A 27,821-nucleotide genomic window follows, 5' to 3' on the forward strand; every position below is an offset into this window, starting at 1 on the left:
ACTCGTGTTGCTCCTCATGTGCAGCTGGTGAGGTGCCTGGGGCAGCAGGAGGAGAGGGTGGAAAAAGTTTCCAGTGGTTTTATTTTAATAGATTTGAGTCAACTCTGGCTGACAAGTTTCAGTAGGGAAGTGCACAGTGTCTGGTAACTTTGTTCATTTCAAAAAGGTGCTGTTAGCTGGGGCCTTGATTCCACGCAGTGAACAGTAAGTGGGTTTGGGATTTTTGACATGGCAGCAATGTAAGTTCTGAATTTAGCTCTGCAAAAAAATGAAACTGGGAAGTTAATTTCTTTCTAAATGGTTGTTTTGCTGCCAACCATTGGGCTGAATAACGTCATTAGGTCATGCAGAAGTAGTAAAAAGAAACTGGCTTGCTAAAGCTCCCATCTAATACTGGCTGACAACACCTAATTAGTTTTATTTACCTATAATTAATATATGGCAGTCCTTTTATGCCTGATGTCACCACAGCTGGCTCAGTCCCAGCTCTCTTTCCTGACACCTGCTGGTACATTGATGCTGCTCTGGCACTCGGGACGTGCACCAAGTGACACCAGGTGTGTTGGTGATGTCAGGTGGAGAAGATTGATAACGAGCCTGCTGTGGTGAAGGGTCTCTCCCAGAAGGGACAAAGATCTGCCTCAAGTCCCTCAACTCCCAGCTCTGGATCTCCAGGTAATCCTCGATCCCAGGAAGTTTTCTGTTTCACGTTTCCCAGCGTAGGAGGTGAAGAGTAGAGGGGTCCCTGACCCTCCCTCCAGTGCTGAGTGGGTTGAGCCTGCCAGGCAGTGGCATGCAGAGTGTTCCTCACCATGCTGTGGGCTCAGCTGCTGGACATGCTCTGTGATGGCACAAGTCTGACCTAAAAAGCCCAGTGTAAACACAGGAGGGAAAGGGAAATGTTACCACCGGGCTCCTCACAGCTAAGAAGCCAGGCTTTAGCTGCGAGGATTAAGGTGCCTAAATAAAAATGTAGCCTTATGGGAGGGTCCAAATAAATCCCTTGCAAGAGGGATTGGGGTAATCAGAGTGCTTTAGCATCGCCTTGCTAGCACAGCTTGCCACGTGGGGGAAGGATGTCTTCAAATAATTGGGTGTTGCAGAACTATCAGTGTATTTGTGGCAGTCTGCCTTTCAGCGTAAGCCACCTGAGGTGACAGGCCCATTGAAGTGACTGACTTTAAAAACTACAGCTGGATGTTCCCCTGCCTGCCTTGCCTGTTGCTTTTATTGTTATTTTTAGGGATGTGATGAATGAGGACTGTCCCTGCTTCCATGGAAAACAGAAGCTGCTGAGGAGACACTGACTCTTCTCAGTCAAAATCCCTGGTATTTTGACAAAGAGGAGAGTGGGTTTTCCAAACACATAAAAGTGGGGATAGAAAGGGGATACATGACAGGCTCTGCCACACCTTTTGGACTTCTTTGTGATCATCATTCACTGTTCCAAAGCTGTGCTCTGGTCTTGTGGCTCCTCTGCTGTACTCAGGGAGGCAGTTTGTCAGGGGTGCTATTTTCCCTGGGCTTGGATTTTTAATAGTGTGGATTAACTGGCATGGTAATTCAGAGGGCTCTGAAGTGCTTCCATACCCTCAGTACCCTAATGAATGTCAGACTAGCTGCTGGGCTGATTTCACACCTAGACAGCATCAGCTGAAGCCCTGTCATTGAACCACACAAGAATTAACCACACAGGTATGGTCTTGAATTTTCATGGCAGTCTCCCTCTCCTGCTTGAACGAGTGTTGTGGAGATGCTCTTACAAAAAAACAAACCAAACCAAAACCAAACCTGCCCCTTCTGCAGCTGGACAGCTGTGCTGCCTCTTTCCTGTCCCACATCATCACTGGCTCTGGTTCAAGCTGTGTGACAACAGCTGGGGGATGAGACGGAACTCATCAGGGGCCAGCCCTTTGCTCAGGGGCTTTGCTTTTACATCCTAGCCTTCTAAAGGAGAAATGACATTCCAAGATTTTTGTGTGAAGTAGTCCAGTCCCATGCTGCTCTCAGCGAAAAATGTGTCCTAAGAATTACAGGCTTTCAGCCCATTAGCTCAGAAGAATCACTTGTGTTCCCTGTTGCATCATTTCTGGCCGGCAGTGTGTGCACAGTGACAAGTGTGCATTCACCTAGAAGAGGAGGAGCAAAGCCACATGGAGTGTTGCTGAAATCGTGATTGGAGAGAAGTTGTTTCAGGTAAAAACGATTGTACCTTCAGCAGGACCTAACAGCTAAGAACAGGTTTTTTAGTCTGAAGGAACCACATGGGACTATTCTGCATCATGCACTAATATTTTAGGACTAAAAATAAACCATTATTTTTAGCTGAAAATGTTTTGTCTTGCATTCCTGAGTTTTCCATCAGAAAATCTGGGATCCAACTACGAATGACCCGATGTCCCTTCTCTGCCTGCCGTGGTGGGACTCCTCGGGGACAGGTGGGGATCCTGTCCCCGGGGACCCCTGGCTCCTGCCCTTGGGGCCTGGACGCAGCCCGTGCTTCAGCTCCTCAGAGCCAGGCAACCTCCTGGGGGCTTTTAGTGCCACAAGAAAGCTGAATTACCCACACGTAACCCCAAGGGAGGGAAAGAGCGAGGGGGCGTGAGGCAGCACCCCGAGACACTTCATCTCAGCGGGACAGGCACCCACGGCCCGGGGACTGCCCAGCCGGCAAAATCCGGCGGGGCTGGGACTGAGGGGCCGGTGGTCCGGGACGGTGCGGGGCTGAGGCGATCTGTGCTCCGGGAGGGCCGAGAGGTGCTCGGGGAAGGGCGGGGGCCGGGGGGCTGCGGCTGCAGGGTCTGAGGGGCGGTACTGCGGGATAAGCCAGGACTGAGGGGCCGGTGCTCCGGGAGAGGCGGGAGCTGAGGGGATACGTGTTCCCGCAGCCTATGCTCCAGGGCATGAGCTTTGGGGCTGGCGGAATTTCGGGACCGGTAGTCCGGGACAAGGCGGTGCTGAGGGTCCGTAGCTCCGGGGCTGAGGGGTCTGTACTCCGGGAGCAGCAGGGGCCGAGGAGCCGTAGCTCCCGGGCTGATGGACCGCTGCTGCCGGACCAAGCGGCACTGAGGAGATCGGTACTCCTGGAGCAGGAGGGGCTCAAGGTCCGTAACACCCCGAGCCGCCGGGACCGCGGGTCCCATTACCGCGGCGTTGCGGGACGGGCGGAGAGAAACAGCCCCGCCCCTTCCCATCAGGCAGTGCGCGGGGGAGCAGTGCCCCGTGGCCTCCAGCAGGGGGCGCTCCCCGCCCCCGCAGGGCGGTGCGTGAGGGGGTGGGGCTGGGCTTGGTGCGCGCGACGCGGTGTCGTCACGTGGGCGGGGTGAGGGGGGGGGGAAGAGGGGTGGGCAGGAGCCCCGTCGCCCATCCGGGTCCCTCGGCGGAGGCAGGGGGCGGGGCCTATCCTCACGTGACGTTGCGTGGCGGCGCAACCGCCATCTTGTGTTGTTGGGGCTGAGGAGTCGCTGTGGCCGTGAGGGACTCTTCGTCCGGGAGCGCAGGTAACGCCGTCCCGCAGGCTCCCTGCCCGGCCGCCGCTGCGGTCGCCCCCGCCGCCGCCAGGCTCCCGCCGCCGCTGTCGCGCTCTTCGCCCGCGGGAGAGGGCCTAGGCCCCGCGCCGAGCACCGGCCTCGCCGGCGGTTGCTGTCCGCCGCGGCTGCCGCAGCCCCGAGGCGCCCTGCGGCCTACCCGGGGGGGTGAGGCCGCTCCGGCCTGGCAGCGAGGGGCGCGCCCGGAGGGCCCGCTCTGCGCTCTCGGCGGTGGGCCTGTGCGGGGCCTGTCGGGCTTGGCCCGGCTCGGCGGTGCGGGCCTTGCCCTCTCCATGCGGCTCCTTGGCAGCGGGTCCGGGCAGGGGCAGGCGGTGCCTATCACGCGGAGCGCCCGGCCTCCTCACGGCCTCCGGGGCTGGCAGCGGCCTCTCCGGTGTCGTCTCCCCTGGCGCCGACCCTCGGGATCTCGGCCGTCCCTGCCTGGCCCGGCGGGAGCGGGCCTGCATCTCGGCAGCGCCCCGGGCAGGTGCGCCCTGGTTGAAGCCTGTGTGTGCCCCGCTCCGAGCACGCTCAGCCCTGTCATGTTACAGAGGCAGAGGAAGGAGGGAGCCTTTCCCCTACTCAGACAGCAGGGTGTTGAGAGCAGCAGTGACCAGCAGTGTTTGACTGGACAGGCCTTGGCAGGCCGAAGAGAACATCGATCAGGATTGTGTACGTTTGGTATTGATTCAAGACAAGTAGTTTTAGTGTCAACAAAGCAGTCTCCACTCTTTCAGCTCTGTGTAATGGCACTTGGAAGTGAGACAAGTTGTAGACCAGAAGGAGATGTGGCCAAGTAGTACTTCTGGAATAAAATCTATATTTTCCCCAGTAGCCTTCATTTCAACGGTTTGAGTTTTGGTTCACTGCTGTAATGCTTTACCTCTTATTGTAGTTCTTAAAAAGTGTCTCTTTTCTTGGGTGGGAGAGGAGAGAACTGAATTCTGGTGATGTTCTTCTGTCTAACTTCTTGCTGCTCATTCTGTTTTCTTGCTTCAGGAGCTGACTTGGGCAAGTTCCTGGAAAGTACGTGAGGTGGTGGTGTTTTTTTGGTGTGTGTTTTTCTTTTTGTTTTCCCACCATAACTCTGCTGGTTGCTTTTGTCCTTAAGAAACTTTTTAATAAACACAGTTTAATTTGCCTTGTGAATAGAACGTTTGGTAGATGCGCGTTGTGGTAATTGGGAACCTTTGTAAAGAAAATGGGTTGTCACCAACAAAAAGCTTTGTGCTGGTATTTTTGAGCTCTGGGTGTTGGCTCCAATAGATAATAAGAGCTTTAGTATTCTCAGGTGTTGGTGTTGTTGCCATTTACTTGCATAGGCCTCCTTCAGACCGTTAGCTGATGCTGAGGTAGAAGTGGCTGACCTAATCAGCCTTGGGGGTTCAGAAACGTTGGGGTGTCTGTTACCCCTCCTGTAACCTATTTGCTCCCCAGGCTTACAGCTTCACTGATGTCGCGTCTCTCAGTGTGAATTTCTCGCTGAATGTGTGATTGAAAAAAAAAAAGTTGCTGTCTAATGGTCAGCTGTATTAGAAAGGAGGTAGAGGATTATCCATGGAGTTGAATGTCACTTCCAGCAAGACCTGTTTCTTGTGTTGAGGCTTTGATAGTCCCCTTCAGTACCTGACAATATTGTGTATAAATACTATGATTTCATAATGATTTTAAGAGCTGCTGAGGCTCTTCCAGTGCCTGGAGACTTGAGCATGTGTGGGGCTACCTGGTCACTGCTTTGTTTTGTTTGGTTTTGGGTTTTGTTGGTTTTTCTTTTGGGTTTTTTTGTTTGTTTGTTTGTTTTTTTTAGGACCTATTCTTAACTGTTTCTTGAGCCTGTCTTTTAAAAGAAGAGCATAGGAAAAAACTGCAAAGTAGTCATCTTGCAGTGATGATTTGTTTCACAGGGTGCTTACAAAAATAATACCACAGTAAAAACTTGGACTCTTGTAGGTTCTCTTTTCATGTTGATCTTAAAAGAACTGTAGAGTATCCTTAGATGGTCCTTTTTTTCTTGTCTTCCCAAAACACACAATAAATGAAAAATACAGTCTTTATGCTGATGTAAGTGAAAAAAATTCTTACAAATAAAGAGTGGAGTGCTTTACAACTTAATTTTTTAAACTGTTTTACTCCTTGCTTGAGAAAGACTTGATGTGCAAAAGGGTAATGTGAAGGGTATGTTTTGTGTTGTGTTTTTTTAAGGAATTAGGCTAAGCATCATTGCATCTCTGCAGCTGTGCTTGCTGTCTCTTCAAGCCAGTTGTCTGAATGGAGTGCTGCCATCATTTGGGAGTTTCTTACACCTGAACGTAAGGAAAAAGTTGGCAGCTCTTAAGATCTGTAGATACTTCTAAATGTCAAAGTCATATGGAACATTTCTCTGGGGCATCTGGTGCCCGATGAGGTCATTTGCTACTTCATGCTTCTTGTTGCAAGATCTTTCTATTTAACCACAGAAGAGCAGCATTGGTTCACTGTTACTGACAAAGGTGAGCTGGGCACCTGCACTTCTTGGATCATTTCCCCTCTGCCCTCTCTTTTAAAGTAGTTCAGGCTTCCAGATCTTTAGATTTTGTTTTGGTATCTTTTTTGGTTTTGTTTTTGCTTGAAATACCCAGAATGTGAAATATGATTCTGCTTGCTTCTGTCTGATCTTGTAAGTTCAAGTAACTGTCATATGTATGTTTCTTACTCTTTCATTGAGGTCTTTTAAGTTTCCTTCTTAGGGCTCTTTAAGGAGTAATGTTAAATCTTCTTATAGTGTGATTGAGAAAAAAACAAACCCTTTTTCCTAGCATTTTTCCTAATTTTTCTGTTTGTTGCTGTTTTTTGATTTTCCTCTCAGTGCATCTGCTCAAAGATGAGTGAAAATAAGCTGTATTTATTTCATGGTTACAGATAGAGCTAAGGACAGAGCAATGAAACTTCTGCTTATAAGTGTAAAAGCACAGGCCTGACCTGCCTCTCCTTCCTACTTAGCTTGCTAGAGATCTGTTGGATGCTTTGGTAAGGAGAAACCCAGCTTTTTGTTACTGAAGCAGCATTGATGTTGAAAGAGGCACTTTGCTTTGTGTGGTTTTCTCATAATTTTATTTTAATTCAATGAGTGACGTTTGAAAACCTACATGTGTGAAATGCTACAGGGAGGATGGTGGATGGGAACAGAGTCAGTTTTCAACCCAGCTTAGCCTTGCCTTTCCTCTTGCTGTCAACCCTTGACCATTTTTTTGTTGCACAAGCAATCTGACTTGGAAATTGTCTGAACTGAGAAAACCTAGCAAGTTTGTTCAAGGTATACTTAAGTTATGGATGGAACTAAGAAGAATGAAGTTATTTAATTATAAGGTCTCTATAACATTGGCCCTCTTGTGGCTGATGGTAGCATAAGTATACATAAACCCTGGAGTTCACCAGAGTGATGTTTAATACTATTAATGCTTCATCTTCAGCTTGGATGGTAGCAGGCATTTGTATCAGACTGAGGTCTAATAACAAAGCAGTGCACAGCTGAGGTGGCCACAGTTTTGGTTACAGACTGTGTCCACTTTTATCTTGTCAGAGTGAGGGCTGGCAGTCCATTGGCTTTAAAAGTGGTTAAATATTGCTTTAATATAGCAACTGTAGCAATGGCTTGATGTCTATGGGGAAAACTAGGCTGCCACTGCTTATATCCCTCACTTTTAGATTTTATTTTGGCATGGAAAGGATGCACAGGATTGTTTTGCTGCACCTGAGTATTTTTGGCAAGCATGAAATCTAAGTTTGTGTTTTCAGGAGCAAGTCTCTCCTGTAATCCCTGAGGCTTGTAACACACAGGAGCTGGTTTTGTAGACCTCAGGGTTGTGGAGAAAAGCAGAAAGGCTACCAGGAGCTCTGTAGAGGTAGCAGAGTCTATAGCTGGATGAGAAATTTTAATGGACGTTTAGAAAATTTGTCGTAAAATATTACTTTGTTGACAGTACCTTATGGATCGCTTACTTTTTGATTCCCTCTGCTAATTACTAAAGCTATGCGTGATGAATTCCCATTTTTTTTGCCATTTGCTTTAAAAAAATCAAGGCAAATAAGAATGATTACTTCATGCCTTCAGCAGTGGCTCTTGTATATATAATTTGTCATTATAAACAGACAAGTGAGCTTGCATATAACAATTTAGGAAAATGAACAGGTTAGAAAAATACTTTTGTCTATTACATAGCTGTCATTACAGCCAAAGCAAGCATCTTGCATTGCACTCTGTGAAGGTAATGTTTTTTCACTGGGTGTTTGGTCCTTTTAATTCAGTAGAGAAATACTCTGTTCAAGGTGTACTTACTTTTAATACGTTTTTTTCCCCTCCTGTCACCGATAAAAAATGGAAATACTTTGCATTCTATTGTTAGAATTTTGTGATAAATATACAGGTTTGTGTGGCTGGGAGAGTCAGAGGCTCTCATGTAGGTCGGGCTGGGAAAAGGAGGTAGGTGTGTGTGGTCTGTGTGTGTCAGCTCAGACTGGCAGGAGCAGGAGGAAGAGATGCACTTTGTACTCAGAAGATCGCTTTGAGTGGAGTTCTGTGATGCTGAATGGAGAGCTGAATGTATGGAACTTGGAGTCAGAATGTCCTGTGGCAAGGAGCTGGTATGACCAGGGAGTAATAGATGTATAAACTGGTAGGTTTTGAGCCATGGGTGAGTCTGAGGATGTTTTAGGTTGGAGAGACCAAGGTTTGGTGGTTGCCTGCTCCAGCCTCCTCCTCCAGGCAGGGGTGACGTCAGTGTGAGGCTGAACAACGTGTGTGTGATAGAAAGTGGGTGAGGCTGATGATGGGAGTAGCATATGGCAGGGTTCTTAAGGAAAAGCATCTAATGATTTGATAAATTGGGGGCCCAGTTCAACTACCATTAAAACCATTGGAAGCTTTTACATTAGGCTTAGTGCTACATTAGTGCTGACTCATCCATATGCCTGGTTTTCTCTGTGTTGTACTAGGCTTTAGGGGTATTAAGGAAGGATGAGAATAACACCACAAGTCAATATACAAAGATAGGCTTCTTAGATCAAAACAAGTGGATATCTTGGCAATCTTAATGTAAAGAGAAGTGATAAGCTGTTAAAATGCTATAATTCATGTGATAACAAGTTACCTTCTGACTTCCTGGTTGATGCATATAGGCTCTACTTTTCTGTTAGGCACTGCTTTGGGACATGATTTAGCAGTGGGCTGGTAGAGTTAGGTTAAAGATTAGACTAGATGGTCTTGCAGGTATTTTCCAGCCTGAACAATTCTATGATTCTGTGAATGTTTGTTAGACACTTTCTCACTGTTGGATGTTTCCTGAAATATAGGGCATTTCAGAACTGTATTAGCAGGAGACACTAAGAAAGAGTGGCGGAAAAGAGAATTTCTACTAAGCCCAAGGAAGCAGTTTATGTAAATGGTGTTTAAAAACTAAACTCACAAGCCCCAGATCAGTTAATTCAGTTTAGGTGAATGCAGTCTGAAGCTTTGTTCTGCCACTTTGAATCTGTGCACATAGGCTGTATAACGTCCCTGAGGAGGAAGAGTGAGGTGCTGCGGCCTGGGTTTGGTAGAGTTCATGTGGTATGGCTACTGGGATCCCTGCAGAGCCAGCATCCTAATCCATAACATCCTGTGGAATGGCACAGACCGAATATTTACCTACCAGCAAATTTTCAATATACAAGATAGACAGAGATGGAAGTGTTGTTTTCAGCTGCAAAACAAGAGTGCTGGCAGGATTTTTGGGACAGGATTTGGAAAAAATGGATTGCGTTCCATGCAGTGGCAGGGCCAAGGGTGTGGTCCCTGACTCTGCTTGGAGCTTAATGGCTGGTGTCTGCCTTCGGCTGGGAGGCTTGTCAGAAAGGTGGAGGTCATGCTGCTTTCCAGTGGAGAAACCAGGAAAAGCTTTCACGCCTGTTTGTTCAGGTGAGGCAAGAGGTGGATCGCTCCCTAACTTACCTCTAACCACCCAAGCTCACTGTAGTAAGGACTGGAGGAGGAAACTGTCTCGAATTGTCATCTTTAATGTTCCTTTATTTTTCTTGGATTTTGTCAGGTGTGCAGGTCTCCCTAGTTTCTCTTGTCATCCTGTCCCAGAAGAGCTTCAGTGCCTCCTGCTTGTGTTTGTTGTTCTTGACTGTGGTGCAAAGTGTTGCAAGCTGCAGCACTCCCTGAAAATTCGTCTGGATTTGTATGAAATGAGCAGAGGGCCATCAGTTTGGTTCTGTCATTAAGGAATGTTGCAGACAGTTTTTGACCAGAAAATGCTGAGCTGGAAACACCTTTGCCATTATTTGAGACAGGAAGGCTGTAAGACTCTAGGAGATCTAAAAATGTAACTAATAACAGAGGGATAGTTTCTGGAGAAGCGGATGGTGTAGACATTGTTCCTGTAGGAAAAACTTCCTCTTGGCATTTGGGTAGATAGGTCTTGAAAAATTTACTGCCTTTATCAGAATGAAGTGTTAGTAAGCCAGGAGGGACTACAGTGACTTGTCTGGCATCTTATGTAATATGACTAATGGATTTTTTCTCTGATTAATTTTCTATTTAAACTAGGACAAACCTTTCAGAAAATCATTTAATGTTGATCTGAAGACAACTTACTGTGCTGTTGATTTTTGAATGTCTTGCTTCCATACCTTTACTGAATAAACTTTTGGTCTTCAGCATTTTTTTACCTGCATTGTCACTTACAGGCAGAGCAAGATACTTGTTTTTCTCAAAGCCCAGTAAATAGAGATATGCTTTTTGGTTGTTTTTGTGTTTTGGTTTTTTTTTTTTTCTCACTCTAGGGCATATCTGTAGTACTTCATCAGTTTTTGAACACCTCATATATCAACTTCCTTGATTGATGGACAACAGAACAGGACACAGTATCCTTACAGTGATAAAATTCACTCTGTATTTACTGTTTCCTTTTTTTCTGTTCTCTGTGCTTTCTGTTAGCTCTTCTTGTCAATGTTGTGTCATATATTCATTTCAGGTGATCATTGTCATAAATCTGGGATTGGTTGCAGGACTGTGTTTTTCCAGAATACTCTTGCATTTGTTGTGAATCACCCATGTTTTCTGCTCAGGAGTCTTTTGATTGTATGCTTGGCCTTATTAAATGCAACCTGCTATACTGGACTGAGTAATTGAATAATTCATAATGGTATTATTGATGATGTGTCATTTCCATCATTTACCATATACATGTTTGTAATTTTCAGATTTTACAAGTTATGTGGGCCAGTGTTACAAATTCTATAGAAACAGAGGATAGTGTCTTACCCTTTACTCTGTTTTGAGAATATTTGGCCTTCTGAGATTGGTTGTTGTGGGTTTTTTTAGAAGAGAGGGTCAAAACTAAAAAATAGGTTGTGATTATTTGAGACTTTGTGGTTCTGGATGATTTTGTGCTTTTTAACATTCTGCATAATGGAAATGTCCTACAGAAGTTAAAAATTTATTTTACCTACTTGCTTGGGCAATGAAATGTCTACTCTTATAAAAGTATGTTTTGATTTAATGTCTGCCATGAACCCATCTTGGCTGGCCTTAATTATGTCAGTGTCCTTTAATCAGTGTTGCCTGCTTTAGCCAATGATTAATATCAAAGAGCCTGATAGTGTAGCCACCTGAGTCATCCTGTTTACCATTTTACATTAAAGGCAGCTTGCATGCAGTTCTGAATCTTTAGTATTTCAAGAATTAGAGAAAAATCAACATGAATTATTCAGACAACAGTTGTTGTTTTTTTTTAAATCACACTTGCTGGCACTGAAATTAATGAGCTCTGATAGCTGCCCATGGAATGTGTTCTCCTGGAAAGTAAAGTTTTATCAACTCCATGTAATGTTGCTGTTGCATGATAGAGCACTGCTGTTAAATTCCTGTTTGTTTAAGGAGTACCCAGTTCTTTGCTCTTAATCTGCTTGTGTTAGATTTCCATGGCATGCCGTGGTTCTCAACATTTCAGCCAACTTCTAGGTTAAAAAGGCTGTTCCAGCCTACATTAGCAACAGAACTACCTTGAAAGGAAATAATACGTTTCTTCCTAAAAGTCTCTGATCAGACAGGAGACCCTTTCCAAATAAGTAGCTGTGTGAAGGATAAGTGATCTATCTTTTTCCCAAGACTGAAGTTCCAAAATTAATAAAAAGCTGAAGCAAAGAGCAGCCCCAAAGCTGTAAATTGCAGTGACAGTCTTTACTATTTTTTTGTTTGTAGGAAAGATTAGGTGGGTAGACCTGAATGCAGTCATTGCTTAGACTCAACTTGGGATGCTAAGAATCAGTTTATCCAAAACAGCAAAACATCTTGGTGAAACTTACAAGCCAACAGATTTCTGTAATGGAAATGCAGGAATTTAACATTGCCTGAAAATCTCAAGTGCATGCGAATAAGGGACAAGCCTTAAAATGGCAACTGCATGTAAATCCTGAGATTGAGCTAAGTCTGGAAGACATGAAAATTCGGCTCTTTCCAAATCTGAATTACAGTTTTTTGCCTAGGTATTTATTAGATAGCTGTATGTTGTAGAAGGACAGAACTGATGGCCAAAATGTGCCACAAAAATGATAGACCTTCCTAAGATACATACCTACATCTATATATATATATATTTTTTTTTTTTTTTACTGAAATGTTCTGTGTTTTAACACAGATCCAGCTAGTAGAACCAAGGTCCGACTTGTGTCTGAAGCATATGTTTCTAAAAAATTTAATTGGTTTGTCAGGTCCTAAAGAGTTTGCTTGAAAAAGAATTTTCAAACCCCATGATCTTGCTGAAACAAACATGGCACCTAAAGCCAGCCAAGGAAATGAGATGAGTGGTGGTGGTAGCAACTTCTGTAGGTAGTACCTGTGTAGGTAGTACCTGTATTACCTCTTAACTGTGAGTGAAAGCCACTTAGGGGCTTAATATTATTGGATTGTATTTTGTCCCTGCTCAGAGGATGGTCTTCTGACTTCCAAAGCACTAAGTTCCTGGCAAAATAGAAAAGATGCTTTTTCTCTTGCCAGGTTGGTGATGGGATTTATGTGATTCCTTCTAGTCTTGAATGCTGCTATTGAGAATGTGGCTGTGGTACCACCTTTGGAAAATGGCTTCTTAGTCTCAGTTTATGGAACAGTTGCCCCCATAAATGCAGGAAAACTGTAACTGTTTGTAAGGCTGCATTGGCATCTTGATCAAAGATTGAACTGATTTGAAGAAAACCTTGGAGAAATGGTTCCTTTTTGAAGGAGTGGTGGCAAGCCCTCAGCATTCTTGCCCAAGCAGTGGTACTCATTTACCTTCATATCGCCTCAAGTTTCTTGCTTCAGCTTATGGCTTACCCTTATGTGCTCTTTGCCCATAGAAAGTCTGTGGTTGTGCAGATTCCTGAATCAATAACCATTAATCTGTAGAAAAACTTGGTTTCCAAAGCTCCATTAGTTAGAAAGGGGCTTTCTCCCCTTTAAATTACGTCAAGGAAATGTATTTGGGTATGTAGTACACCTGTGGTATTGGATACTTCATGAATAAGGTGGCAGCATAGATAAAAAAGACCAAAATGTAACATTTTAATTATTAACATCGAAGTTTAGAACCTATGAAAGTTCTCTAGATGACAAAGATCTGAATAAATCCGTGCCAACATAGTTAAAAAGAAATGAAAGTTTGGGTCGTAAATTTCTTAATTCTTCACCCTTTTTCTTGCTCCACCCTGACTCATCCCTCTCACAAGCATGCTGTAGGCCACCCCAACTTGCCTTTCCAGTTGGAACAGCTCCTCCTTTGCACTCCAGCTGTCTTCTGTGTCCCAGTCAGAGGTTCTCCTCTGGTCTGGCTTCCTTGCTCTCCCCTTTGGCTGCTGCCTTGGGAACCAGCAGAAGCAACACAGGGTTTCTGCTTTCCCCATCTTGATTGCTTTGAGTGTATTCCTCCTGCAGGAGGAGTGTATTCCTCCTGTCTTACCTTTCTGCAGTCTCTCTTTCCTCTTTCTCTGCTCCCCTCTCCCACATCGTTACCTGTTTCCAGAGTGCCTCCTTTCTAAGGGTTTTCTCTGAGCACTGCTTTGCTTGTCATTTCTTTTTAGTCTACTGCTTGTGTCTGAGTCATACTGCCTATTAGAGTAAATTCACCTGTTACACTTAAATCATCTGCACATCTGCTTTTCATTATGGGGTTTTCTCTTGTTCAGCTACAATTTTATCCAGTTACAGGTGTCTCAGTTTGGAATCAAATTTCAAACAGTCAACTTCTAGGGAGAAAGGAACTTACTGGAATGCAACAAAGAAGAGGAAGCCAGAGAAGAGTTCCCAAAACAAAGTCTGGTGGCCAAAGTGAGGGACAAGGAAAGCCATTTTGCAGCTCACTGGCATGAAATTAGAGGCTTTGAGAATGCTTGTAGGTAGTGAAACAGGAAGTACTAAGTACAAAGTATGTAGGAATGTAGTAGAGAAAAATGGGACAGTAACCTCAGTTTTTGGGAAGGAGCCCAGAGGCTGAAGAGGGGTGAGACCCAATGGCTCCAAAACTAGCAAACTGCTCAATCCTGCCTGGTTTTTAGTCTTTTCTCCTTGTAGCTGATGCTTTTCAGCTGTGTTTCCACTACAGTTAAACATTCAGTGCCATCCTTCCTGGTGTTAGTGATGCTAACCTAGCTTTGATGTTAGGAGGGAAGGATCTGGGAATCCCCAGTGATCCATGTAGGTTGATCCAAGAGCTCTGCTCCCTCTGTCTCTGCCAGAGCATGTGTGATGATTGACTTGAGTTGCCCCATAATATTTTCATGTGTGGGTGCTGTATGTCACCTCTAAGGTACCTAAACCTCTGGCTTGGTTTGCAGAGGAGTGGGTGGATATTCCCTGAAAGTTCTAATGAGGTGGTGGATGCTTCAAAGAGGCTCTCCAAATTGGACCAAAAGAATCTCAGACTATGTCTGTGAGACTAGCTGGATATTTTTGTATTAGGCTTTGGTGCATTTTGTGAGGATAATGCCATTTCATTATATAGGGCTATTATGAAAATATAAATACTATCCTTTATGTATAAATTAAAATTTATATAATATATATAAAACACATGAGCTAAATGTTGGTTAATAGCTTTAGACTGCAGGGAGCTTTACAACTACCTGTAATCTTATGCCCTCGGTTGTTTTTTTTTTTGTTTTTTTTTTTTTTTTGTGTGTGGTTTTTTTTTTGTGGTTTTTTTGCATTTTCTAGCTTTCAGGTTGTGGTTTTTTGTTTTTTGTTTTTTTTTTTTTAATTTTAATATCATTACTTCAGTAGCATACAAGAAAAAATTTTTCCTTTATTTGTTTTTGTCTTTTTCATCTCTTTGGTAACAAATGCCCTTTCCACTTCTATCTCACCACGTGTTTTTTTTCTTTCCCATCACCTTTTCATTCAAATTACAGACAGATTTAGGAAGCTCCTTGTTTGATCCTTGATCCTTGTTGTATCAGAGTTCTGATACAGCAAAGCTGTCTTCCAACCTTCTGTCTTGATTGGTTCTTTGATTCTAATCAGCCAGTTTATGTAGGTAATGCTTCAAGTCTTTTTTGGGGGAGGAAGCTTTGGCTACAGCATATCTGATTTTAGAAAACTGAAAGACCTTCCTCTGCAGCTTTTGGATTTTGCTGTTGCTGGAATGAAGGAGGAGTTATATTTTCTTACTGCAAAAGATTTCCTCAGAACTGTCTGGTTCTGATAAAGAGATCTTCCCTCAGTCTTCTTTCTTTTTTCCAGTGTGGTTTCATCTGTTGTTGTCCATGCTGTCTTAGTACCTAGAAACTTGACCTGTTCTTCACTAGGGTCTGCAGGACCCAGGATAATGGAAACAAAAGTAGCTCAGGTCTTAAATGGTGTAGGGTTTTGTTTTTTTTTTTTGTTGTTGTGTTTTTTGGTGGTGTGTTTTTTTTTTTTTTTTTTTGGCAAGGGGTGGGGGAAGGTTTGTTTGTTTTGGGGGGTTTTTTTGCTTCGTTTTGGGTTTGGTTTTTTGGTTTTTTTGTTTTTTTTTTTTTTGGCTTAATATATTAAGGTAGGAATGAGAGATATGGTTATCTGCCTGCAGATTTGGGAGGATGTCACAGCATTGGATATATTCAGTCTTAACAGAGCTTAGTGTCCAAGAGTGAGCAGTGGAAATTTCTTGAATTTCTTGAACAGCTGGCAAATCTTTCCTGCTGTAGCTCTAGTGGGGTTTTTATCCTCTTGTAATTGTCAGGAAGCTGAAATTCTGTTAATTAAGCATTACTCTTCTTACAGAAGAGGATTATGCATCAAATTCTGTGGTTTTGGTTGTCTTGTGATAATCACCAATTTAAAAAGGGGCTGTTTGTACAAACTGTTTCTTCAGGCACTGCGATCCAGTGTCCTTTTTGTGCTGTTGAAAGAGGAATTTAGGTAAGAGATCCATGTTAGAAAGCTTAAATGGATTCCTCAAAAAAACCCGGAACCTAACAAGCTATGTGTTCCACAGTCTCAAGTTGTTTTTGGTTTTTTTTTTTACCCAGATCTGTGCATGACCAGGTGTGCTTTTCTTATTATGAAGACATTTATGAGGGACTGGATTAACCCAGTTGTTTTCATAGTAAACATTTTATTTTTCAGGTTCACACTTTTTAAAAAAGAGGAATAGAACAGGAAAAAAATGGCAGCAGAAACTCAGACACTTAACTTTGGGCCTGAATGGTAAGTTTTTCTGTTCTTTGAAACTCTGAAACCTTGTCTAAAATTACAGAAAAAATTTCTGTCATGTGGGACTTAACTGGGTATAAGAGTGAATGGGACATAATGGCTCTGTAATATGCTTCACCTCAGTCTCTGGCCTGTGACTGAAAGCAGTGTTATAAATTTAGTCTTCACTTTGTAAACTGGCATTGTGTGTTAGGGTAATGCATGATATTCACATTGCTGCCATCTGGGGAAGGAATAATGTTTGTGATCTAGGTGGTGTAGGCAAAACAAGTGAAGAACCATCACTTGTTTGTTTTTTCCATGTGATACATACTAAATAGGAAGTTCTTACACTCTCCTTACTGGACTTAAATCTATACCTAAGCAAGTTTTTTGCTGTGTGGTTTTTTTTTTTTTTTTTTGTTCCCCAGAGTGCCCCCTTTCCAAGGGTTTCCTCTGAGCACTTTTGTTTTTGAAAAAATAATCTCTATGGAACAGGGTGAAAGTGCATTTCATGCCACCTGGAGAAGTGTCAGGAAGAATGAGCTAGTTTGTTGAAGGGAATCCATGAGGTTGTATAACCTGGTGTCAGCTGTTAGTTTTCAGGCTTGTCTGACATGCATCCTCCTGGCTTTTGCTAAAGGATAATTGCCCAGGTGTGAGTGGTGTTGAGTATTTGTTCCAGTTTCTTGTTGGTGTGTTGATGACTGTGCTGTTACAAATGAGCTCTGGCTGGTGTGGTTCCTGAGGAGTGATGTGAGCCTTAAGAATGTAAATGGCAGTGGGGAGTGCTTATAGGCAATATAATTGCTGCATAGCATGTGGTAAGGCTATTACTGGAATAATATACTCACTTTTGCTGACAGATTTTTCTACACAATGTGCAAAAATTGGAGAGCATTCAACACAGAAATAAGGCATGATTTGTGGCCCAGAAAACAATGAGAGAGCTCAGTCTATTTTGTAAGATTGAAAGAAGGTTAAAGAATGATTTTATCACTATCTCTAAATACACCCACCAGGCACATATCTTATGCTGGAGTGCTCTTCAGTGTAAGAGAGACATGATTGGATTCATTGATAGATGGAAGCCAAAGTTATATTAAAAAAAAAAAGAGGAGGGGGGGGAAGGCAACTCCAAAAAAAGCACAGATCTGAACAGTGACTTGAGTGCTGTGTCATAGTGAGGGAACTTTCGATCTGGATTTAGTTTAACAATCAGATTAGACCAAGTATAGAAGTGTATGTAATTCTCTAAGGATTTACTAGATTTTTACAGGAATAATGGCACAAAATTGTAAGATATATAACTATGCTTTTGGATTGCAGTGTTGTCATGTCTGTTATGTGTGCTGGTATATCAGTTACCAGGGAAACTCGGTCACGTTTGAGCTTTATTGGGGTTGAACATGACACTGAGCCACCTAATCCTTTGAATAATGCCTCCCAAGGCATTTTTGGGTTGGAAGCGGCATGTAAAGAAGCTGCCACTGGGTGGCACCAAACTAAAAAAATAAGATAAACAATTGACTTGCAAATTACTTTTTCCTTTCTCTAAAGATAAAAGAATAATCAAGCAAATTAAAAGCATGATTCAGTAATTAGGCGAAAGGTAGCCTTCGAATCCATGCTTTAGCTTAGAGGATCCTCTTTTCTAAGAATTTTGACTGTTGGGGATAATTTTCATTGCTTTACTTCTCTAAGATGCATCACAGAGAATGTAGGGAAGTGGTCTGGGTTTTCTTTCCTGACACACATCCTTATGTAATACATTCCTCAAATTTAAAAACACGGGATATTTGGGTAGCTGAGGAAATGATTGTGTAGGATGAGACTATTCCACCTGTAGTGTTTGAGAAATATAATCTAACTGTAAGATATGAGGTGCAAGAAGTTGAGCAACTTACCTGTGTGGGGTAGGACCAAACTCAACAGCATAGTTGTCAGTTACCGTGTTAGGTTACTGCTCGAGATACCTCTGATGTGTAAAGTGTGGCTAAATGATATGTGCATTTTGAGAAAGATGACATTAATTTTGAGTTCTGGAAAAGGAACTTGGAGTAGAGTAGGATTCCAGAGAGACAGGAAAAAAATCTCATAGCAAAATTTACTGTCTTTTACTCTCTGTTAAGCTTTGCTACACACCTGAATAAACATTTTCCTCATGCTTGCTGTGCTGTCCCTAGTGTGGTTACTTGTCAGAAAGAAGCTGCTGTCATTAATATGCAGGGAAGATTTACAACTGAATTTTGTGCAGCCAGTGCAAATAGCTTAGTCAAGGCTTTAGGAATTTATCTAGCTTGCTATATAGTAAAAGAGTTTTCTAGATGATGAGTTGAATTCCTTGATGTGCTTGTGGGAATATTATTTTCCTTCTCTCTCCTGGCTGTGGGAAAAATTCAGGAAGCCCTTTGACTCTTCTTGGTGGAGCACACGGTTTTAGAGTTTAAAAGTTAGACTGCTAATGTCTTTCCTCTGTCATCATTACTGGATTTATTTAATTTGTGTCAAATCTATAAATGTGTGGAGGGATGATGGCCCAGGTGAAGAGACGTCCTCCCCAGTTGAGTTTTCCTTGCTGTTCTGCTTTCTTTCAGGCTGCGAGCTTTGTCTAGTGGTGGGAGTGTGACATCCCCTCCTCTGTCTCCGGCTTTGCCAAAGTACAAACTAGCAGACTATCGCTATGGGAGAGAAGAAATGTTGGCACTTTTTCTAAAGGATAACAAGGTGAGCAGGAAGAGGAAGAAGACCCTGGTGTATGTGTGTGTTCCTACTGACAGTTCTGTGATTAGGAACCAGCTGGTTTTTGATTGTGGACGAAGAAACTGTCCCTTGGTCCAGTTGCAGGGTTTGTGTGTGTTGCTTATTTGACCCCATTCTTGCTGCACTTGTTATGTTTATTTTTTTTTGCTGCTTTAGGGGCAGCTTAGGTTTAGGGGTACCCCCCAAGAACAAAACCAACCAGATTGTCATATTCAGTCCTGGTGCCACAGATGTCTGAGGCTGAAGTCTCCTTGCAGCCATGTAGTTTTTCTTTAATTTTTATTTAATATAGTGTAAAATAGTAACTCCATGCAGCTTGAAAGGCAATAAATCAGGTCCTGCACTTGGGGAGGTAGAACCCCAAGCACCAATACAGATTAGGGGTGGACCTGCTGCAAAGAGAAGGATCTCTCTAGGAGTCCTTATAGTAAATCATCTGTGAGCCAGCAATGTGCCCTTATTGCCAAGGCCAGTGAAATCCTGGGTTGTGTAAAGGGGACTGTGGCCAGTAGGTTGAGGGAAGTCATTCTCCCCCTCATGCTCTGCCCTGGTGAGGCCAGGCCACAGATGTAATACTGCATCCAGTTCTGGGCTCCCCAGCTCAAGAGAGGCAGGGAACTACTGGAGAGAGTCCAGAGGAGGGTAAAGAAGATAACTGGGGGACTGGAGCATCTCTCCTATGAGGAAAGGCTGAGAGAGCTGGGACCTGGAGAAGTGAATGCTTAAGGGAGAGCTTATTGATGGCTACAAGTATCTAAAGGGTAGGTGCAAGGAAGATGGAGCCAAGTTCCTCTGAGTAGTTCCTAGTGACAGGACAAGGGACAACAGGCACAAACTGGAATATAAAAAAGCTCCATTTAAACTTAAGAAAAAAATTTATTATGAGTGACAGAGCACTGGCACAAACTGCTCAGGGAGGTTGTGGAGTCCCCTTCTCTGGAGATACTGAAAACCTGCCAGGATGCAGTCCTGTTTAATCTGCTCTGGGTGATCCTGCTTTAGTGGGAGTGTTGGACTGGATGATCTCTAGAGGCCCCTTCCAACTCGGACGATTCTGTGAAATTATATTAGCATCTTATAAAAAAGGCAAGAACTCCTTACTTGTCTGGAGGCAAGGTAATTCAGCAGGTGATCAGGTCCATGAGAGCAGTCCTCAAGTTGTTCACTTCTCTGGTGCTTGGGACACAGAAGCAATTGAGCATGTGATGCAAAAGAGAGGTGTTGAAAAATCCAAACCTTCCTCTCATTATGTTTCAAGCACAAGTTCTCGGCAATACAAAAGTCACATTTTAAAGTGCTTCTGGCAAATGATTCCTACATTTTGCCTTTGTAAATTTTAGGTTTTTCTGTAGATGGTGTCAGAGGCTGGCTTATTGATACATATGGTTTCAGGCTTCCAAGTTGCTCTCTGAGAGCTTTATCCTCAATTCAGTGACAAAAGATGTCAAGTTGTGCCTTTAGCTCTGCATGTAGATGGCCACAGACAGCACTCCCCCCCTCTTACCCCACCATGGGATTCCATGCAGTGCTGGGAGCCCTGTCTTGCTTGAATGTCAGAGATTTTTCTAAAAAAAATGTGTGGTGTAGCTTAAAGCCATGCTTTAATATGCAGAATTACCCTACTCTGTGTTGAGAAGCTACAAGGTAGACCTTGATGTCAGGCTTGAGTGAGTCAGCCTGTCAGAGGCCATTGTCATTTGCAGTTTGTGTGTCTTACACCAGATGATGCAAAGACCTCTGCAGCTGGGACTGATTCAGAGCAGCCCATTAAGCCTCTGTGTCATGGGAAGCTCTGTGATGGTTATGAGTGGTCCAAAAGAATACTTCTTTGTGTGTGTGCCAGAAGTGCAGTTGAGTGTGTCTTGCTTTTGATGTACATGTATTTCCATGCTGGCTGAGGATTAGGCTGAGATGCATCTCTGATTAAAAGGTGCTCTGATTGCAAGGAGAACGACTTCTGCTACGCACTCAAATGAAGAAATAAAGCCCTAGGTTGCTTTGCTTCAATTATAATTGGGAGGATTCTTTATCCCCAGTGTTGTGAGGTAGATCTCTATGAAACAGCTCTCTGTTGTGTAATAAGAACTCACAGCTTCTTGTCCACGTGCTGATGGAGCTTCCCTCTGATGTTGCACAGATTGAAAATTTAGTGTTAAAATTTATTTTGAGTTATTCATTGTTCCCTACTTCATAAATCCATACCGGTAGTTTTACTTTAGTTTTATTCCTTGGTTGTAAATTGTAAATGCTGACCTTGAATCGAATACAGACTCTGTGCTATATGTGGTAGTTTTGTTAATAGAGAAATTCTGGCTATAAATTCCATTGAGGTTAAAGCGTAACGTTTCTAACTTGCCAGTGTAAATTTCATTAGGTTCACATTTGAACTGCAGTGGTGTGGAAGTTTGAATTCTGTTGTGTGTGATCTTGATACTACAGTTGGGGGGGGGATTTTTTTTTTTTCTGAGAGATGTGAATTTGCAGTGGAGTTACAGCCACCCCCAGTCTGTTACTGGAAGTTACTCAGTGTACTGGGTGCGTGGGGACAGCATTGGCAGGATAAAAATTTTGTTCATGGTCCCTGAAACTGAAATACTTGGGTACATTTGTAAACTATTTTCCTTTGATCCAGATACCTTCAGACCTTCTGGATAAGGAGTTTCTGCCTATTTTACAAGAGGAGCCCCTGCCACCACTGGCACTTGTACCTTTTACAGAAGAAGAACAGGTTTGTATCCTTTATTAATAGAAAAACCTTAAAGTTGGCATTAGGTTAAAGGCAAAATAAAGACTGTTCCATTAAGAACATAAAACTGGAGATTAGTAGGTTTCAGGGAAAGAAATTATGAAAGCATGCTGTGTTAGCATGTAGTTTAAATTCCATTCGTGCTCAGTATGATGTTCTGTTGATGGCAGACAGTCAACTTGCTAAATCCAGGATCATCTTCTGAGAATTATTACCTTTTTTGGGGTTTTTTTGTTTGTTTGTTTTTGTTTTTTACTACATAGCACTTCAAAAGCAGTGAAAGCTTTCCAACAGTTTTTCTGTTGTAATGGAAATGTCTGAGTTCTGTAACTTCAGATTTGTGGTTGTTGGAAAAGTGTGGGAAGTGTTTTGGCTGGCCATGTTTCTTCGGAAGGTGTAGTACTCTCAACCAGTTTGTATGTAAGCAGTTTCATGATGATTTCCTTCTTTGGTATATAATTAATTGGTGACCAAGGTAAGAGTGAGAATAGGCAGTCCACAAAGTTTCCATCTCAAGTTTGACTTGACTAGTTTGAAAGCCCTTGCTTTAGGTTTGGTTCCTAGCATAGAAAACTGCCTGTCCCCCTCTGGTTAAGTTCCTCTAGATTTCTGTCTCTGAATTGATTCCTTCTTTATGCTGTCTCCAGATTTTGAAGTTGCTCTCTGGTACTTTAGCACTTATGTCTGAATGCTGTGGTTTGGTGTTGTTTTTTTAATTTTCTACTAGAAAAGATGAGTATTTTTACAGACTTGAGTGTAATTTGATTTCTGCAGAGGAGGGGAGTGTTAATTTCTTATGATTTCAGAGCATCCTCTACCTTTGCCCAGTGCTATTGTATTCTTGAAATTTTCATCATCTTTTTGTGCCTGAGTATTCTGGCACATCCTGTTCACCTCTTCCAGAATTTATTCATCTTCAGAGTTAATGAATATTTTGGGGGTCTTTTTAGGATGCTGTCCTTTGACATAAGATGCTAATGGCTTTTCATCAGCAGTTATATTTAGGTTCAGGTGTATATGCTGGAGCACTTTATCTCGTAGTCTTCAAAAACACCTGAGATTGAAAATATGCTTTTATGGGAAATCTTAGCTCAGCTTCCCTTCTCCAGTGGAAACAAAAGGATTATTCAGGCAGACAGCCCAGGAAATGGTCAACCAGACATGCAGTAGCCATTCACCCCTTATTCCTATTTGTCTTAGGAAAAAATTCATTTGTCTTCCTTGCTCCACAAGCAGATGGGATGGAGCCTCAAGCTTTTGCTGAATGTTGAGTATTTTATGCTCCCATTGGTTATGTTTCTGATGCCTTTTTCTTGAGACATCTTCCATAGCTGCTAAACAAGTAGTTGAGCCCCTGTTTTGGGTCACCTTTGCTTTCTGGTGTGCATTGTCAAGGATGGACACTGAAGCAATAGTCTGGTGCTTTTTTGACTTGCCTTTTTTTTTTTTTTTTTGGATACTCATTTTAATAAACATAAAATTCAACTTTAATATGAGATTATTATCAGTATGCACATTACAAGGATTGCATCCTCATCACAACAGGGTCTGCAGAGGGGAGGCAGAACTTGTTTAGAGTTTTGGCAAACAAGTCAAATAAAGCTGGAAAAAGACAGGAGATTACTGTTGGTTTGTTTTTTTTTTTTACTGGGAAAAAAGGCACTGAAAGTTAAGGAATCACCTAGGCAAGATAGTGGGGCTGATGAGTAGTTTAAAGTTGTTTCTGTAATAGAATATTTCATCACTTCACAAAAAAGCAGAAGTATCAACAGCAGTTAGGCTGGTGCTTCATTTTCACTTGAAGTAGGTGCTTTAAATTTCACTAGGAGAATAAAATCAGATTTACTGGAGGCTGACCTTGCTGTTTTGCTACATGTGAGTTGATTTTTTGTTTTTTTTCTCCCTTTCCTGGAGTCTACTTAGCTACCAGTTTTCTCTGGAAGGAGGGTCTGCTTTGTAAAACCAAATCAAAAAGTTAAGCTTTTTTCTGAAATGAGTTAAAAGTCCTTCAGCTGTCTGTTTGCTTTGATCTTAGCCATTTAGATTTTAAGTAGCATATATTTGCTTGTCTCATTGTTCTCTGAAGGCCTTCAAAGCCTTAGTAATACAGATGGGTTCACCTGAGCAGTTTGACTTCTTTAAGTTCCTGTCAAGAAGGCTGATGGGAGAGCTGTCTGGAATCCACTGCATTCTGGTGATTTAAAACTTGCATTCAGAAAGTGTGTGACTTCAGGTTTGCTTCATTATCATTTCTGAACATGGTCCTGAATTCTTTGGCCCAGTTTTGAATTCTTTGGGGACAGAGAATGGGGCCAGAGTTGTGAATTATGCATTCAGTATTGAAAACTTTTTTTAGCAATTATCTCGTATTAAAGTTGAATTTTATATTTATTAAAATGACTATCCACTTAAATTTCAGAAGCTTTAAGTAACTGCTTAAATAAACTTAGTTTTTCCTGAAGAATGTTACTCCTATGATACATTTAGAGAAAAAAACAGACATTTCTGCAAAGCAGATTAGTGAATAAAATTGTATTCAAATTCTATTGCTCTTTGCATGTTCCTGCTTTGTTTAACTAAGTCGAGAGTTGGTATTAATGGTGTCAGGTATAGGTAGATGCTGATCTCTTTTTTGCAACTGAATGTGTTTAAAGCTGCTGGTGTAATCACTTATGTGCTGGAATCATCTATTAAAGGAGCAGGTGCTCACTTAATACCTTTAGAGTGTGGAAATGGCAGGTAAGTAACTTGGAAGCATGAGTATTGGCCAAGATCCTTAGAGGAGCTCCAGCTACTGATGTCTCCTTTTCCATGTTAGTCACTTGTAGAGAATTTGTGATGAATGTAAGGAAAACAAAGCTGATATTAAGCTAAAATTAGGACAGTAGTGTTTCTGGGTTCGTTTTGGGTTTTTTTTTCCCTTTTTTTTTTTTTTTAATAGAATCTCACCCTGGCTTTTTCTTCTTCTTGGCAGAGAAATTTCTCCATGTCTGTAAACAGTGCTGCTGTCCTGCGGTTGACGGGACGTGGAGGAGGAACGGTGGTGGGGGCTCCGCGAGGTCGAAGTTCCTCTAGAGGTCGAGGTGAGCTGCTAGTGGGGTGTGCTGCCATGTGGACAGGTTAAAGAGTCTGAAGGATGTCAGAGCTTGGTTATCTAAAGGCTTTCTCGTGCCAAGTTTCTTTTCCCTGAAGACTTTGAAAGCTTTCCAGTAAGATACTGTTAAGAGAACGAATGTTGTGTATAGCAATTGTTCCGCCTGCCATGGTGCACATCTGGTACCTGTATTTACCTGCCTTTGTCAGACTGGGGATGTGGAAGGAAAAAGGAAAAGTAGTTTTGAGGTGAGATAGGAAATTGTTTTGTTCAGAATTGTCAGAGATAACTGTAATAAAGATATCAAACCAATTTATAAGGGAAGGGGAGAACAATCTACAAATGCATTTAAAACATTAGGATTGTAGTAGGTGGTCTTCACTGTTCTGAAAAGCCATTCTTATATATAAACAGCCTGAGAATAAATAGGTGGATGTTAATGGAAAGGTACAATTGAATTAGGGAGAAATTTGAGACTTGCCGGTTTCTGTGCATTGCTATAGCTGGTGTCTCGTTCTGTATCACTTGAAAATTAATTGAGAAAATGTCCTTAAGCAGTATCTCTAGATTCAAAACAAATTGCTAAATCCGGAATTTATCTCCAAAGTTCCCTTTCAATGTGCATACTGCTGTGAGCAGTATTTTGGGGGGTTTAGCATACAAATATTATGGGTTACGTTAAGAATACTAGAAGCTATTAGGTTGGAAATGTCATAGGAGTAATTAAGTGTATAACCTCTGCCTTTGCAGGTACTTGGGTGAGGTTTCTCTTAAGGCCCTTTTTAAATTTAATTCTAAATGTCTTGAACTGGTGATATGTTAAATAACATCCTCAGAAATCACTTCAAACATAATTCAATACTTGACCAGAATTTTGCTCTGACTTAATTTGTTCTCTCATTTCTGTTCTTCCCTCTTAATCCTTCTCCATTCTTAGCTTACATATTTCAGATATTTGCAGGTTGTCATCTGTCCTCTTGTGGTTGCTTCCCAGCTAATGCACATCCTATTTAAACTCATACAAGGCTGTCTCTTGATTTCTTGGGCACTGCCCTTTAGTTATGATTGCCTTTGCCTGTAAGTTCAGGGCTTAAATAAAAGTGTGTGCACACTTAGTGTACCTTGTTACATCTCTGTACATTGCAAGCTGTTGCTTTTTGCTGTATGCTTGTCATGTGCATTGCTAACGTCTGTGTTATGTTAATGCATGCACTTGCTATTTTTTTAGATGCATTAGAGCTTAATTCTGCAAATTAAATGAATGCTGCTTAAAATTGGGTGATTTAAGACCATATGACCACTAGTGTGCTCTCTAGTTTCAGTATCAAGTCTTTCTAATTTGCCAGACTCCCTTTTTTTTCTGTGAAATTTTCCTTTTTTGTTGTTTTTTTTTTTTTTTTTTTTTTTTGCTCTACCATTAACAGTAGATGTCATCCAATGCCATGAGCAGTAGGTGGCTTTTTAATTGTCCCTGCTAGTTTCAGTGAGCCTACAGGGATAAATGTGACAGAATACAGCTTCTGCCGTAATTCAGTAATTCAGTTCTTGAATCTATTTGTATGCATGGAAAATTTGTTTGGCAGTGGAATTTGATACATTACACTTCAGTGGACAGAGATTTAAAAATTTAGTGTCATTAAGACTATTTGAAAGCTTCTACTGCATATATTCCTGTTTCTTTCATACTTCATATTAAGAAATACTAGCGCAAGAACTTTGTAAAAATTTATCTTATGTTTTCATCCTCATTTGGCCTTTTTCTCTTAATTTGTGTGAATTGTTAAGTGCTGTACTTAATTAGGCTACTCTGCCATGATTGCCTTTCTGCTGTGAAAACACATTTTGCCCACCTTACCCCATTCATTTTTCCTTCTTGCTGGAGTTTGAAATTGTGAATTACTGAGGTTTCTGTTTCACTGATCCAGGTTATTGCTTGTTTCTTCCACTCTTCCCCTTTTCCTTCCGTTAGCAATTAGACTTGGGCTTTAATCAGTCTTCCCAAAGTTTCTATTTCTCAGCAAACAGCTTAGGGCTTCTTCCGAGAGAAAATGATAGACTTTTCAGAAATATAAATGTGATGTTATAATTAAGGACTTTGTTTCTAACAGTTACGTATGAAAAGCTCAGTGTAGGACTGTTGACATCTAACTTAAAAAACGTTGCTTGCAAGTACCCAGCTTTAAAAGCTGTTCTGTTTTCAACTTTCAGTGAAAAGGACTTGGAATTTCTTCAAAGTTTGTTCACTAAATGAACTGCTTCACTTAACAGTTGAAAAGCATTTTCCTTTATTGCCCTGCAAAATTGTCTGGGTTCAAAAGGTTATCTGGTGTTTTTGGTGGACTCTGCATCATTGGGTGCAACAAAGCTGCTGATGATCACACTGGGGCTTCAGCTTTACCAAAACCAGATGACTGTCTTGAAGTGACTGGGTTAACAAATCTGATCACACATGAAATTCTTCCCTGAAGTTACTGCTATGCCAGTTTCCTCACTGAGGCAGAAATCACAGAATAAGGTTTCAGTGTTCAGGAAGGGAAGAGGGGATCAGTGGCAGACTGGTGGAGGAACCTATGGAAACTGTTTGTTAGAGCTCTAGATATGACTTAGCTAATCAATACTTAAAACTCGAGTGTAACACTGAGTAAATATTCTCTCCATAATCACCTCAAGTCTCGCTGACAGCAATTACATTCAGCTGATGTCTTTGATTTCTTAATTTTTTAAAATTTTTTTAACTGTGTGCTGAAATACAACTTGATATTGCCATTAAAAAGCATTTTCATTGTGCAGCTGCCATAACTAATAATACTGCACGTGTCTTCTGTTCAATGCAAAGCATTTTTAGTTCTGAAGTTATATTCTCTAAAGAGACCAAGCACTTGCACGTGACCCTTTTTCTAATTGACTTGTTTTGCTGGGAGCTCCCTGTGGTGTGCAGTTAAGCCCTGAGCTTTGTGCTGTCGGGACTGGAATGTCAACATTCATGAACAAGAGCCTCAGAGGAGGAGAGATTTAAATAGTCCCTGGAAT

At 42.1% G+C, this 27,821-nt stretch overlaps 1 protein-coding gene and 1 long non-coding RNA gene across 15 annotated transcripts in view; one reads left to right on the top strand and one right to left on the bottom strand.

Annotated features, from left to right (window-relative positions):
* The first annotated feature begins 3,361 nt into the window (after positions 1-3,361).
* The window catches only part of GIGYF2 (GRB10 interacting GYF protein 2), a 75,409-nt gene continuing 50,949 nt past the window's right edge, over positions 3,362-27,821 (top strand). For 11 of the 14 annotated variants that reach the window (XM_071751925.1, XM_071751929.1, XM_071751932.1 and 8 more), the window contains exons 1-5: positions 3,362-3,500; positions 16,123-16,203; positions 18,786-18,915; positions 21,584-21,679; positions 24,672-24,780. In XM_071751925.1, coding sequence (XP_071608026.1) covers positions 16,163-16,203; positions 18,786-18,915; positions 21,584-21,679; positions 24,672-24,780 — 376 coding nt within the window. In that variant the 5' untranslated portion in view covers positions 3,362-3,500; positions 16,123-16,162. Of the gene's footprint in view, positions 3,501-4,078; positions 4,200-4,555; positions 4,580-16,122; positions 16,204-18,785; positions 18,916-21,583; positions 21,680-24,671; positions 24,781-27,821 lie in introns of those variants that run through there. The other 3 variants (XM_071751926.1, XM_071751931.1, XM_071751928.1) reach the window with 2 other exon arrangements.
* LOC139799717 (uncharacterized) overlaps positions 18,522-27,821 on the bottom strand; it is a 328,047-nt gene continuing 318,747 nt past the window's right edge. The window contains exon 3 of the long non-coding RNA XR_011727430.1: positions 18,522-18,531. This is a non-coding gene — a long non-coding RNA (uncharacterized lncRNA). The remainder of the gene's footprint in view (positions 18,532-27,821) is intronic.

The sequence above is a fragment of the Heliangelus exortis genome, chromosome 9 (assembly GCF_036169615.1).
Source record: "Heliangelus exortis chromosome 9, bHelExo1.hap1, whole genome shotgun sequence".
Classification (NCBI taxonomy): domain Eukaryota; kingdom Metazoa; phylum Chordata; class Aves; order Apodiformes; family Trochilidae; genus Heliangelus; species Heliangelus exortis.